We start from the raw sequence: 16,198 nt of genomic DNA, 5'->3' as shown, positions 1-16,198 counted from the left end.
GGCCTTTTTAATAAAATAAAATTACAAAATATATTGTCCTGGGAAAAGAGAGAGTCCAAAATAAACGGGGAACTGGTGTCCTTGTCGTACACAGGGGAATGCAGGTATGGCAGTGTTCCAGGGGAGGGTCCAGGTAAGGGGCGGAGACTGGCGTCTTCCTCGCAGTTTCTCCTCCGCTTCTTCGAGCGGCAGTCAGAAGGGATAAATTGTACTACTTTCCAAAGTAGCACGAAATACATGTGTATTTGTGCAATGAGCACAGAAGTTTCCTCCCTGAAACCATAGATTCCCACAGCTGGAATGTTGTGCACGTGGATAAATCGTAAGTGACTGTGGCTCCTCCACTAAAATGTGAATATATGGTATTCTGAGCAATGAGTGATGGTTCGAAAGAGTTTTTTCATTACAGTGCCCTTTAGGAATATTGTTAAACCAATCCTCCCTGAAATCACATAAGGTTAATATAGATTGCGATGTATGCTGGAATGTGCGTATGCACGGGAGTGAAAGCAACAGAAACATTATAAATGTTTTAAGAGATGCTTGTGTAGTGTGTGTGAAGATCAAGCTGGTACTGATGTTAATCTTTCAAAAATTATGATGTTAATCTTTTCTAAGTCTTTCTTTTCTAGTGGAAAACTTGTCAGTGTTTAAACTTTTTTATTAATAATAATTTTATATTAATTTAACAACATGCTGGAAACTGAAAAAGAGGTGAAACGGTAACGTAAAGATAGCTTATAGATTGTGGTCAAAGCGAATGTGTGTCAGATCAGAGGAAGTGAAAAACACAGGAAGAGCTGAGAGTATTTAAAGAAAGAGTTGAAGAGGAAGACTGACAGAAAGAGAAGATGTCTGATAAGTGTGATCTGTGTCTGCTGGGACTCATCTTTCTCTCTTCACTTCTCACAGGTAAAGAAATCTTCTGTTTCTTATTCTTTATGTTCTCATTTATTAATAAATAATATAATGATGAGTCAGATGTTGTGTTTCAGGTATCAGTAAAGTAGATGATCATGTGTTCATCAGTTCTGGTGAAAATGTCCGTCTGACCTGTAATAATGCTCTTCATGACTGTACATCAGCTACATGGATCTATGATAACAGATATTCAGCAGCAGTTGAACTAATCGCTGGAGGAATAAAGAAGAAAGACACAGAGAGACATGAGAGACTGAGTCTGGGGTCTGACTGCTCTCTGAACATCAAGAACATCACAGAAGAAGATTATGGACTTTACACCTGCAGACAATATGTGAATGGAATAAAACAAGGACCTGATGTTCATGTTTATCTGCATGTTCTTCAGGGTAGGTTTTATGATCATGATAGTTTAAAATTCTTAATTTAAACTTTCCACATTGACTGAAGTGTGTTATTTTATCATTTCCAGTTTCTTCATCATCTTCATCATCCTCTGGGCTGAGATCAGTGCAGACTCTGTGGCTCTCTTCTGTCAGCTGTATTTATGTTCCTACTAGAACTCTTGTAGTTGGATCAGTTCTGAGAGGGTGGGGTGTTCTGGGTGAATCAGGCTGGTGTTAAACTGAAGAGATCAGACTCCAGAGATCAGATATTATTCTCCCATCAGATCACTGTATCATCGGTCTGAATACAACACTCCTGAATAGAGAATCTCAGCAGAGAATTGGAAGTGTGATTACTCACAGAGATCAAGTCAGAGACCTCAGTCACATACACTGTCAGGAGATCAGGTGAGAAAACAAGCTCAATGATCAGTTTACTGAAAGTAAACTCTGTTAGATTCACTAATATAATGATTGACAGATGTGTATTGAAAGCTGATTAAAATATGATGATATAATATGATATGTATTCACAGTGTAATTCATGGGCTAACATTCATCTTTACACAACGCTCAGGCTCATTCAGCGTAGCAGTGGCTCCCGATGCATCACAGCCTCTCAGGGATCCACCAACTTTAAACACACTTACAACTAAAGGTACAGCATCAATGTCTCTCAGAACTCATTTCTTCTGACAGAATATAGATATAATTAATTTATTCTCTGAAGACATTAAAGATGAAGTTCTAAGAATCACTGTTTCCAAAGGTTACGGATCATCTCCAAGATTGAAATCATTTTGTGATCTAGAGAAAGTCTTTTATGCACCTTTATCACCTCTTGTCTTGATTATTGTAAGTACGTTATATTTGAGTCTTCCTCAGTCATCATTTGCATGTCTACAGATGATTTAAAATGACTAGAGACCGAAAGAGCTGATCACATTACCCGATCTTGGCCTCACTTTGTTGCTTCGTCGGTTCAGGCTCAAGATTCTGTTGTTTGTTTTAAAACTCTTAATAATTAAGCATTGTATCTAAAAGCCTTACACTACTTATTCCTTCTGTAGATTTTTTAAAATGAAGCTGAAATGTATTTTTTTCCCAAGCATTTGAATTTTTTGATCTTATTGTCATTTGTATCTATTAGCCGTTTTTAATATTTCTAGCATTTATATCTCTTTTTATTTGTTTGCTTACTTTGGACAGCTTTGCTCTATTAAATGTGCTATATAAATAAACCTCACTAGTTTCTCTCATCTTCAGACGAGTGTAGAGGAAATATTTTCCTAGATCCTTAGTACGTCTTGCTTGGGAATGTTAGAGTAGCTTTGTAGAATAAAAGACAGAGCTAAATCGATTAATAGTTCTAAACTTAAAACTCAATTCTATAATGAACAGGTGACTAGTGCAGGGATCTCAGGAGGGTGTAACATGTTTGCATCCCCTTCAGAAAAATGGCTTTATATGTACTACCTTTTTGTACAAAAACTTTTGACATTTTTGAGATTATTTTGTAAATAAAATATTCAAAGAACATTGTTATTATCACAAATATTCATCATATATGTCATTGTCACGTCTTACCAGTTGTGAGATTCTTACTAGATAAACTATTACTAAGGAATTACTTTAATCTAGTGTTGTTCCCTGAACAGGAGTATGAGATACTAGCTATTCTTATCTTTGTCTCTTTCAAATTAACTATCCCAACCCAGTGCCTCTGCATGCATTTCTAAACCACACAGTATGTACCTTACTGCACTTTGCTTCAGTTTTTAAAGTGAAATATAGTTGTGCTAAAACATGTATTTACTACATAACTGTTGCACCTTTTATTACGTTGATACAGGCATGCATTGCAGTGTTTTTAGTTTAGTGCTTGAGGTATGCTTTCAGCTGTTCAGAAATATCTAGTGAGTGTTGGATGTTGGAAATACCTACTGACTAAATTTACATGACAATGTTAAATACAAAGTAATATGAAAATAAATTGACTGGTAGTCATGTACCAGATGTGATTTTTAACACTTATAACACTCTTACTGAATAATATCTCACTGTAACGCATCACCAACGCTCAATCGGAACACACCGCACCGCGAACAATCACGAATACTAATCACCATCACCTGCACCAGCAATCACCCAGCACACCATATCTCATAAATCTGCGAAGGTAGCTCAACCGTTACCCATCCCTCGCCAACCTGGACCCACACCAGAGTCGACTTTTCCACAGACTCCCTCCATCTCAGGTTTCACCACTATTCTAGTACTTGTCAATTACCGTTTTTCGAAAGCCTGCAAGTTAATTCCGTGAAAGGTCTTACAGCTCTAGAAGACTGAAGCACACTCTTCACCCAGGTATTCCGAAACTTTGGAGCTCCCGAGACATTTGTCAAACAGGACTCCAATTCATTCCAGGGTTGTGGGCCTTTTTCTGGCTCCTGAGACACCGGTTTTTGCCTGTCCTCAAGGAAATTACCCATTACCTTGGACATACTGCTAACAACACCAAGAGACCTGGAGCTGAAAAGTATTTACCGTGGGCTGGTGTACTCCAGAATTTGCGATCAAACCTCCACTGGACTAACTCCCAGCCAGTGTATTCTAAGTCATCAGCTTGCCGGTCCAGGAGAATCTGGAGGTGCCTGCAAACCTGGTTCAAGAGGCGAGAGGGGTGTAGGACTCAGCACATGTCCATCTGCAGCGGGCAGTTCAGAGACATACCTTGAGTCTTGAGGAGAGGTCTTTGGTCCCCTGTGAAATCCTAGACTCCATTCTCTTAGAGGTTGCATCACCCAACACCCTGATTGTCCTGTTCCCAGAGTATGAGTCATCCCATCGCCCCGCTCTAGGGTGCCTGGAGTCACCCGTGGAGAGATGAGTATCTAACCACCACATGTTCCGCAGTCCCTTTCCTGTGTGGGTCTGTACTCAATCAGGAGACACACCCACCATGAACAATCACTGAATACAATCACCATCCCCTGCAGCAATCACCCAGCCACTACTTATGCCTCAGTCACTTCCTCTTCGGCTGGTATAAGTTACATGGACACACCGTGTGGCTTATCTCCTCGTTCTGCCAATTTCCCTGTGTTTCCATAGAAGTTCAGAGTTCACCTTGACTCTGTGGATATACCCAAAGTATGTTTTGAGAAAGTGGATCTACTTGTTCTATCTATACTGTGAACCTAGACTTACCTTTGAGCCTTTGTTTGAAGTTACCATGTTGGGCCACTACTCACTAGTCTTTATTTACCTATGATTTTCAATAAAACTCACTAAACTAACGTTTACCTTCTCCTTCCATGTACATGTTCCATGCCCCACCAATTAGTAATATAATTGCACACAGGTCTGGTATATTTGATTCATATGATAAAGCTGACGTATTGATATGTTTTGTTTCTATATTTGTATCTTTGAACAGAACTATACAGACATGATCACAGCTCCAGCAGAAACTGAAGTCAGGAGTACTGCACAGAGCATTCAGAGTGCAACAGTTTACTAATACTGAAACTAGTCTGTCTGTAGTGCTTCCGGAGGGAATTGTAGATTTTTTTGAAGGAATTTAATTTATGTCTATTATCTTTCCTGCAGTGATTGTGATTGTGCAAGAGGTTGCAGTGTTTGCTGCTCCTACTGTGATTCTTCTTCAGATCATCTGTGAGAGAAGGGAGCTGGTGAGGTTTGAGATGATTCACATTGATCTGGGATGAGGCGTAGAACCATGCAGTCACACAGCTATGGAGTTAATATAAATATATAAGGTCATTTTTGAAGTAAAGAAATTACATACACATGCACTTTGTTTTTGTATTTTCCTTTTTGGCAATAAGTACCTGGTTGAAAAAGGAGCACACAAAGGTCAGTTGCTCTGTATTTAAAATTATTTATTTAGCTTTAAGATAGGTGCCAATAATTTCTTTCATTTTTGAGTCAATACAAATTCTCTGACAACCCTTTATCAACCAGGTTTCAGAAAACCTGATGTAATATAATGTAGTAATACAACAATTAATGTTATTAATTACAATAAATGGAATATATTGTTCTACCTTTGCATTATTACATCATTGTGGTACAAGATTATACTGTTTTAAATCTATTTGATAAGTGATTTAAAAGTAGTCTGTTTACGTTACCTAAAATGTGTAATGTAATGGATTATATTGACTTAGTCATAGTTGACTGAAGCTGCATGCAACAGCTTACTTGAAGAAGAGGGCCCTGAATGTGTGAGAATTCACACAGCATCTTCCAGTTTAATCAGGTTCTGACTCTACTGATGAAACAGCAACTAAATGGGAAACATTTACTGGAAATATACATTACAAGAGAATTAGCTCTGGAACTCTTTATTTGCACTTAAATAGTATTATTTAACTATGTAACTGTTGATGTTGTGTAAACTGTAACATAAAGACAAGATGATTATTGCTGATTTAATGCAATGTGAATCCAATTCATAGCAAAAACAGTTTTATGGTTCCGACTTGTTCTTCCTTCGTGTTTGCCTGAGAGATGATACAGGTTTGAAACGTTATTATGAAGAAATGGCGAATTCATATTTCTCAGTGATTTTCCATTAGTTTGGACTTTTTTATGTGACATGATACTCTAAAATAGAGTAAGTCAGAGTTAATTAGTTAATTCAGTGGGTCATTTTAATCATTCATTAATTTGATTCATTCGCATGGCTGATTCGTTCTGTCTTTATGAATGAATCATTGAATCGATAGTTCACCTGATTCATTCAAATGTGGATTTATTCAGAATCGAATGACACCCTTATTGTGGAGACAGACAATAATTTATATTTCCCAGTCAAATTAAGCAAAACAAATAATATTGTATCTAAAATATAACATAGAATGAGTTTCTGATTTATTGAACGTATAAAATTAATATCACATTTGGCACTCATTCTGACAAAGAAGCTGCGTGTGGATTATGGGACTCACTCAATCATATAAGCTCATATAGTATCATCTGAAATAAAACATGAGACAGAACTCACACTGGTATTTTTGCTCAATCTCTTGGATATTAGGGTCATTAGCTGGATTCTATGGATCATGTTAGATTGTGTATGAAATGAAAGATGACCTGCAAGGTCTGGAGCAGGTGTGTCACGTCTGACATTAATTGTTCATAAATCATAGTTAAAACATGTTACTGTCACCTGTGTCCACGTAAACACCAGTCCCACAAAACCTTATATCCTCTCCTTCTCTTCTGTGTGTGTGTGGATGTGACAGTTGCAAATTGAGTTTAACTGGATTTAAATCAATGAATGAATGTAGTAAAAACTTCATTGATTTGTAGATTCCAGATAAAGCAAGCTTTAACCAGTTTATTAAAGGGTCTGAACTAATGTCACTGTGTGAAGCATACAGCAGAATCAAGAGAGTATCCTTCACAGCATCTTCAATCTAATCTGGGTTTCAGAGATGATCACGTGATCAACGCACATCTCTGAACATCAACACTGAGATCACTCAGAACACTGCTATAATTAATACTCCTGTTTTAAGTTGCAAGAAAGTAATAGAACTGCTATCAATCATCTCCACTCTGAAATAGATGGAAGAAAACATAGCTGGAAGGAGTTTGATTTCATAATCTGCACTGCAGCGTGGCGATCAGACAGAAATACTGAGATATCAGCGTAGTTTTATTATTACAATGTGGCGTTAATTCAACACACTCAAATCCATCATTACAGTGATAAGTTAGTCAGAAGCAGATAGTGTCAGAGATAAACACTCCAATTATGTAGATCAGAGAGGAAGTGAGCGAACACAGGAAGAACTGAGAAATTATTTAAGAAAGGGTTGAAGAGGAGAAGACAGTGGAAAGAAGATGTCTGATAAATTATGATCTGTATCTGTAGGACTCATCTTTCTCTCTTCAACCTCACAGGTAAAGACATCTTCTATTTCTTATCCTTTATGTTTCATTTATTAATATATAATATAATGATGGAGGTGGATCTTGTGTTTCAGGTATCAGTGGAGTGGATGATCATGTATTCATCAGTTCTGGTGAAAATGTCAGTCTGTCCTGTAATATTATAACTTCATGACTGTGGATCAACTCATGGATCTATTATAGCAGACAATTCAGCAGCTAGTTAAACTAATCCCCTTTGAGAATAAGAGAAAGACACAGAGAGACACTTGAGAGACTAGTCTGAGTCCCAGCTGCTCTCTGAACATCAAAGAACATCACAGAAGAAGATTCTGGACTTTGCCTGCAGACAATATGTAAGATAGGAGATAAAACAAGGACCTGATGCTCTTGTTTATCTGCATGTTCTTCAAGGAGTAAGTTTATGATTATATAGTGTAATTTAAAGTAACAAATTCTTTGTTTATTCTCCTATAATTACTGAAAGTGTGTGGCGTGTGTATTGGCTTCAGTTTCTTCATCCATCTTCATCATCCTCACAGACTGAGATCAATTGCCCAGACTCTGTGACTCTCTTCTGTCAGCTGTATTCATTTTACTAGAGTCTCTTGTGATTGGATCAGTTCTGGAGAATTGAGATATTCTGGGTGAATCAGGCTGGTGTTAAACTGAAAGTCAGACTCCAGAGATCAGATGTGTCTCATCAGATCACTGTATCATCAGACTGAATCACAGCACTCCTGAATGAAGATCTCTACAGAGAGTGGAGATGTGAATTTACTCTCTTCAGAGATCAAGTCAAGACCTCAGTCACATGCACACTGCAATGTCTGGAGATCAGGTGGAAAGCAAGCTCATGATCCTTGTGATATTAGTAACACTGGGGAATGTGTATTGATATATTATGTATCCTTCATGATCAGACAAGACTCAGATGCACCTCAGATGCAATCCATTGAATCTTTACAGAAGTGTCTCGAGGACCCATAATTGCGCTCAGCTCAGCATTATCTGGTCGTCATGGGTCTCTGTGGGAGAGATGTTTTGAGTCATCCTTGAGGGTTTACTATCATTTGGCTCTCATGGCGTGTCTCTGTATTTGTTTGTAGAGGTATAAAGGTCTGGTCTCAGAGACTTAGGTTAAGATTGTTTTGAGAGGATGACCTACAACATCTCTAACCACAAAAGCTTCTCTCAGTCTGACAGAGAGAGAAACTCAAAGACCTGCTGAAAACCTGTAGACCACAGTCGAGTTTAACAGAACAGAAAGTGCTGCCCAGCAGCTAATGAGGGCTTTAACTTTATAAGTGTAACATATGTAATATAATGATCAGAGTTATATATGGCAACCTCTCTTTCTAGTGTAGAAGTTTCTAAAGGACTCTTGGTTCATAAACAAAATACTTGTATGATGTTGGATTGGGCCTCCCTCTCTCAGTTATACCTATTATATACATTATTTCAGAGGTCTATTTTAATAGGGAGTGTGGCATTAGACACATTTGCGAGAGTACTACAGTCTTTGCATAGAGCCAGTTGGCTTCCTGTGTGTTGGGTAACAGATGGTGGCAGGAAGGACTGTCTGTCGTCACCCAGGAATGTGAGCACTGTTTTTCTCCTCCAGTAAAGTTTTCTGGACGATTAACCCTTGTGGGGCTTCCTCCAACACCCACGGCAGTCAGACTTGGCAGAGCAGTCTTACACCAGGCCCAATATCAGTGTAGCTTTCCCGGGTCCGGTCTTCCCCTGTACTGGGCTAGGTGGTCCATATAGCTGATTTTCCACATCGATCCTATATGTGTATCTTCCACTGTAAGGTTTCCCCTTGTGAACCTGTGTCTTCCCTTGACAGAGTCTTCTGTCTGTCTCTGCTGCTAGTCCTTCCTCTCCTTCCTGGGATAGGACCTGCCACAGATAAGTTTTATGCTTACAGTCCTATCCTGGGGTCAGTACATTACTAGTTTCCACATGTTACCTGTAGTAACAGGTTGAGGCTGTGGCGTTTTCCATTGGACCCCAGTATGTCATCATGACATAACTCGTAGTGACTGACAGACAAGGAACGGCTTGTTTACGTATGTAACCCTCTTTCCCTGATGGAAGGAACAAAGACGTTCCCTTGTCACAACCTCAAACCATCGCTGAGAGCTGAGACATGGTTTCAGCTCCTCAGCAATCTGATGATTGGTTACACCTGTAACCTATTTATACCCATGTGATGGGGAGGGGCTCAGGATTAGTTAACTACTTGCCAAATTTCCTTGGCACTTTCTCTTATCAGAGCTAATAAGGGCTCCAAGCAAGACTCCAGTCTGTCATTACGACATAACCTATCTGTTTCCTCCATCAGGGAATGTGGGTTACGTACATAACCTAGATGTTCTTCAGCTCAGACATCATGCTGTGATAATTATATTAAAACAGTGACTGTGCTGTTGATTCAGGTTCACTGTGATGATAAAGTGACTTACACTTCCATCGGAGGAGTTCAGGAAAACTGCAGTCAGCACAAATAATACAAATACATATACATATACATAAAACACATATTATATAATTGATTGCTAATTGTTTTGTTCAGTGCCATTATAAATGTTTTCAGTGTTTTTTACATGTTCTAGTAGTAACCAAGCTTGTGGTTATTGGTTATTCTACTCAGTTTGTCATATTTTTGTAACTGTATGCATTTGTCTTTATTATTAATTCAGGCTCTGCAGAGTTTTACTTTCTTCAATTCAATATTTGTCATCACAGTGTGTCTTTAGTTTGGGGTCATCAAACTCTGTCCTGGAGGGCTGGTGTCCTGCAGAGTTTAGTTTCATTGTACCTCAAATTACCTGCCTGGAAGGTTAAAGTCTACCTAGTAAGATCTTGTTGAGCTGCTTCAGGTGTGTTTGATTAGGGTTGAAGCTGAACTCTGCTGAACTCCAGGCCTCCAGGATCGTTTCTGGTGCTGCTTTAGGGCCTCTAGTAATCCAGAAATAGTAATGTGATAAAGTCTATATCTGAATCCCTTTCATGCAATGCCGTTTTGAAAAACCAACAGAAAGTATGATGATTAGCTGAACATGGATAGAAAAACTTGGGATTTCCAAATTCATATCATTCTGATGGGCACTAAGTTTTCTGAACAACTCTTGTTCTGAGCGGTTAATTAAGTGTCATTTTGCACTAATTATGAGAATAAGATGAGTTTATATGACAGCAATAATAATTTGGTGTTTCACCTGCTCGACTGTTTTGTGTTTGTAATGTGTTTTATTTGTCAATAATAAAAAAATTCAAACATGTATGTATGGTGAAATACATTTTCTAGCATGTCAAGATAAATCTTTTCATTACTGGATCTGTCGGTTTTTCTGAGAATCAGTTGATTAATAAACGTGTTTGAGTTCACTCTCTCTGTGTGAGTGGACTGATGGAGAGTAGTAGTAGCTGCAACAGTACTGTGTTACTGAATCTATGAAAACTTTCAATACATAAATAAGCAAATACGATACTGCAAAAATACGATACCTCTGGAGGCATAGTTCTATCCCCCTGTCTGGAGTTTGTCTTAAGATTCTTGACCCCGGAACATGTGCTTTTAATAAATGTCTGACTCACTCACTCTGCATTTGGGTCTCTTCCTGTTAACCATGACGTTTTCTGGGTACTTTAATAGACCTTTACTTTAATAGTGGTGAAAATAATAGTGTGTGTGATGATATGAATATACTTAGAATTCAACAAAAGTCCAGTGCTTGAAAAAAAGAGCCAGTTTTATTTATTTATTTTTTACTCTGTGTCATGATCTCAGTCCATGGACCTCCATTCACTCATCACATTGACTGTTGTATTTCACTCCAGATTTAAATTCCCATCAACTGCTGAATTGATGACACACACACACACACACACACACACACACACACACACACACCCACCCCTGATTGCACTCATCACACACTATTATCTTAGAAAAATAAACAGTTAAATAAACTGAATACTTTGAGTATACTTTGTAGAAAGAGACTTGGTAGACTGGATGAAACTGAAACAGATTTAAAGCAGTCTTCAAATAAACTCAGGACGCTCTACAAACCTCAAACTGTACTTATCAGGACAGACGCTCAGTAGAGCCATGATGATCGCTGGAAACACCACAGCCCATGGTCACGGTATCTTCAAGGAACACCTCACAATGTTAAAATTATAAGTGTTTTTGAACTGGGGTCGTGCCCTCAGATACCAACGTCTTTGTAAATAAAGAAAAAGCAAAACAATACAGAGCACTATGTAAGTAATTTCCACCCTATTATTTTCCTCCTCGCTCCTCTTCAGTCTCCAGTCCAGCGGGTGGGGCTAAAACACTCGCGTAAGTTTGCCAAACACCCTTAAACCTCAGAGGAAGAAGATTAGTTTCACCCTTCTCTGTGTTGTGATTCCGGCTTCATGTAAACGGATAGAAATTTAGTTTCTGTAAACAGAAATACAGTTTTTGAATCATGCCCTTAAATAGGTAATATCATCCTCATAGTTGTGACTAAGTGTTGAATCAAGCAGGAATATCTGGAGGAGAATCATCTGAACTGCTGTGAAGATGGTGTTTGTTAAAGAAGAGAGTAAAGAGAACATGATTGAACCAGAAACATGGAGAATAAAACAAGAAGAACCAGAAACCTGTAGAAGAAAAAACACGAGGAACAAGGTTGGTGTTTATTCTTCATTCATATTTGTGGTACACACGAAGCGGGTCTGAGGGGTTTGGGGTTCTGGAGAAGTTCTGACATGGTAACAGCTAACAAAATGATGTAAATGTTACCTTATGCCGATTTTCGACTCCCTGTTGTTATTATTACCCCCATCGTTGAACTGTCCATACAGAAACTGTGACAAAAGGACACGAACGGTAAAATACACTCAGATTATTCATTTAAAAAAACTGGATAAATAGCGAAATCTGAATGAAAGATGTCCCGTGCTCAGTATCATTAAATGGATCTGTTATAACCTAATTAATATTTGCTAGCATACATTTCAGATCATTAAGGAGGGATACCATAATCACAGAGGTATACATATGAACAAATGTACCTAAAATAGACTGTGGATTATGTTGCTTAATAACTTTTTTTGGTATAACGGACGAAAAACAGAGAGAAATGTCGGACGCGTCCATGGTAACTGTGACGTCCGTAAGGTAGCTAACCGTTACTTTAAAAACCGTTTTTTGTTTTGTTTTGTTTATTAAACTTTGTTTTATACTTTTTTTAAGGATAAAAACCTTTTAAAATTGTATTCAATAAATGTAAATAAAGCAATTAATCAGAGTTAGATATTTTTATATATTGTAGTGTTTGTAATGTTATTGTAATGAAATGTAGCGTTATAGTGAGATTATTAAAACTTTAAAAAGGAAGCAGCTTTAAATTAAGTTTACACTCCATCGGTGCCTGATTAATAAAACGGTAATGATTAATGAATTTATAAAATCATATTTTATTGTTGTTCGATTTAGCATTATTAGATTTACACGTATTAGACCTACCATAGCTTATTTTACTTTTTATTTTCTCTGAATCTTGTAGTGTCTGTGAATCGGACCGAAACGTTGCTTGTGATTATAACTATAAATTTTAATATTTAACAAGTACTAATAATGTGCGGGATTGCATTTTTAAAAATAGATTTTCCTATCATTTTTTCCCATTTGTGTTGACTGAAAACGAATAATTCTGAAGATCAATGCACCTTATTCATATATAGTTTTTGGGACGTATAAGTCCGCAGTTATATCATGTTTCATGTTCGTTTTTACTTTTTCAGACTTGTTTGAAGGTAATGAGGAGAAAGAAGAACTGAGTGAATTTGAGGAGAAATGTCATGTTAATAGTGGAAAAAAACCCAAACAGAAAAGTGTAAGGAAAAGAAGAGGCGATAAATCTTTCACCTGCACTCAGTGCGGAAAGAGTTTCACTCGCAAAACAAGTCTCGAGCTTCACATGAGAGTTCATACCGGAGAGAAACCGTTCGCTTGTGATCAGTGCGGGATGACTTTCACGTACTCCTCGAACCTTAAGAAACACACGAACACTCACATTGGAGAGAAGCTGTACTCATGCGATCAATGCAGCAAAACGTTCTCAAGCGCTTCGGCCCTGAAGCGGCACCTGAAGATTCACTCAAGGGACACGCCGAATTCATGTTGCCTGTGTGGAAAGAGTTTTTCACTTCTTTGCAGCTCGAAAACCCACCAGAAAATATACACCGGTGAGGGAGAGTACGTGAGTGCATGCTTTGAGTGCGGAAAGACGGTTTCTTCAGCAAACTGTTTAAAAGTTCGTCAGAGGATTCATACCATCAAGAACCCTTTCAAGTGTTTACACTGTGACAAGAGATTCAGTGATTCGTCGCATCTGAGAACGCATGAGAGGACCCACACCGGAGAGAAACCTTACGAGTGTTCACACTGCGAGAAGAGATTCAGTCATTCAGCAACTCTGAAAACACACGAGAGGACCCACACCGGAGAGAAACCCTACGAGTGTTCAAACTGTGACAAGAGATTCAGTCAGTCAACGCATCTGAAAACACACGAGAGGATCCACACCGGAGAGAAGCCTTATAAGTGTTCACACTGCAGCAAGAGATTCAGTCAGTCAGGGGTCCTGAATAGACATGAGAGGATCCACACTTGAGAGAAACCGTCTCGAAGCTCTGCATGTCAGAAGTGTTTTGCTGTTTTATCTGGTCAAACATCTCAGTAAGTAGTGATCTTCAGCTCTTTCAGGTCTATGGCTGCGTCTTCACCAAAGGAGAAGAAAGAAGAAAGCCATATACACCTAGGATGGCTTCGGGTATAATATGGGGTGATTTTCATTTTTTGGGTGAACTATTACATTTACATTTACATTTAGTCATTTAGCAGACGCTTTTATCCAAAGCGACGTACAAATGAGGTAGACAATAGAAGCAATTAATGTGAACAAAAGGGCAGTAGTGCATAAGTGCTCTGAGTGGGGTCTTGTCTTACCTAACGAGACACGGCTTTTTTTTTTTTTTTTTTAATATAACAAGAAAAGGATAGGAAGGAGCAGGAGAAGAAGAGAGTGCTATTAATGTTGGGTCAAGTGTAAGCGAAAAAGATGAGTTTTGAGTTGGTTTTTGAAGACTGCTAGTGACTCTGCTGCCCTAGTAGCAATGGGCAGATCGTTCCACCAGCGAGGAACAGACCAGGTGAAGGTGCGCAAGAGTGATTTTGCACCTTTTTGTGAAGGCACTGCAAGACGCCTTTCGTTGGCAGAGCGTAGGCACCTGGAGGGAACATATGATTCAATTAGTGAGTGTAAGTACGAGGGAGCGGAGCCTGTGATTGTCCTGTAGGCCAGCATCAGGGATTTGAATTTGATGCGGGCATCTATAGAAAGCCAGTGTAAACTAATGAAATGTAAACTAATGAAGATTACTTTAAGACTATTACTAAGACTATTACTTTAAGCCTAGTCTTAGACTAAAATAATTCAGCTGAAAAAAGCTTGCAGTGACTGATCTTGAAACATGCCAGTGTTTTAAACCACTTTAGATTCACCCCTGTGTATGAAACCGGGCCATCGTGTTCTGTGAGGGTAGAAGTGTGTGATTTGTTGCTAATAAAACATTTAACTTAAGCTCTGTTCCTGTGTGTTTTTTTTGGTTTCAGTGTCCCAATGTATACAGTTTAATGCTAGGGATTGCAAAGCTTTTTTATACTTTTTATCAACTGATAAAATAATTCTTTATTTTCATTAGTTGTTTTACTCTTTTCAAGAATGGATGCACAACCTAATACCTTTGTAGGTCAGCATCAACAACGTAGAAACCCTGAATCTTCACAGACCTGTGGACATACGCTGAGCGCAGGGTTGGAAAATAAAAGTACTGTTACTTTAATTAAAAATGGCTAAAGTAAAAGTTACCGGTCTGAGAAGTAAAAGTATCATAAAGTTGTACTGTATTTGAATGCAGACGAATAATATAATAATAATAAAATGTTTGATAGACAAGAAATGTCTGGTACATCATCAGCTGCTGATTTAATATCTACCGGGCTTGTTGTCTGCGCATTTTAACCAATATGATTACATGATGAACATATGATTTTTTTTAATGAAGAGACCATCGTGAACCAGCATTCTAAAGATGCTGCTAAAAATGATAGAACCCATCAGAAATTCTAATGTTTTTGTGTGTTTTTTGGTTGATATTGCATTGGCAGACACATGGTGGAGGTGTGAATTACAATATGGCCTTTTGCCAACATTACTAGAAAAGTCTAGTAAAGTAGAAAACCCCAGCAGTTCATAGAAATTCAATTCAGTCTTGAGGTATAGCTAATGGGTTTAAAGCAAGACATGAAGTTTGATTTGAATTGATATTTATTTGAATTACACAAAATAAAAATACACAATGAAACATTATTAATACACATTACAGTTAGCATAAAGGAGGAGTTATTAGGATCAATGCTGCTCCAGAGGGAGTACTTAGTAAAAAAAACAATGGATAAATCTTGAAACAAATGAAATGAAAGCTATATAATCAAAAATAGATAATCAAGTATAGGACTGGTTTGCTCAAGTTTGGATCACATGCAGCATTAGGAAAATTAGGTATGTTTTTCGAATTATTATTGTTTTTTAACATGAGTAACTGGTTATCTTTTTCTGAATACTTACTTGGAGTCTTTGGATATAGATACTGCAAACTTCGGCGCCCTTTTCCCGTATTATTTCCCGCCTCGCTTCTCCTCAGTCTCCAGTCCTGCAGGTGGCGCTAAAACACATGCGTTTGTTTGAAGAACACCATTAAACCTCAGAAGAAGAAGATTAGTTTCACCGCGCTCTCTGCTGTGTTGTCGGGATGCTGCTTTTATACTAAATGTTAGCAATGTTTATTTTGTAAACGGAGAGATACAGTGTTTTAACTCCTCCATAGTTTCCAGCTTG

At 38.1% G+C, this 16,198-nt stretch overlaps 1 protein-coding gene across 1 annotated transcript; it reads left to right on the top strand.

The window, feature by feature from the left end:
- The first annotated feature begins 11,633 nt into the window (after positions 1 to 11,633).
- On the top strand, positions 11,634 to 14,136 carry LOC122333141 (zinc finger protein 723-like). The gene is made up of 2 exons (XM_043230647.1): positions 11,634 to 11,922; positions 13,041 to 14,136. Exon 2 carries the CDS (start codon positions 13,217 to 13,219, stop codon positions 13,910 to 13,912), a length of 696 nt encoding a protein of 231 aa, XP_043086582.1. The 5' UTR covers positions 11,634 to 11,922; positions 13,041 to 13,216; the 3' UTR covers positions 13,913 to 14,136.
- The last annotated feature ends 2,062 nt before the right edge of the window (positions 14,137 to 16,198 follow it).

This window comes from Puntigrus tetrazona, unplaced genomic scaffold, assembly GCF_018831695.1.
Source record: "Puntigrus tetrazona isolate hp1 unplaced genomic scaffold, ASM1883169v1 S000000181, whole genome shotgun sequence".
Classification (NCBI taxonomy): Eukaryota; Metazoa; Chordata; class Actinopteri; order Cypriniformes; family Cyprinidae; genus Puntigrus; species Puntigrus tetrazona.
The sequence above is the reverse complement of the archived record's forward strand: the minus strand, read 5'-3'. Positions and strand labels throughout refer to the sequence as shown.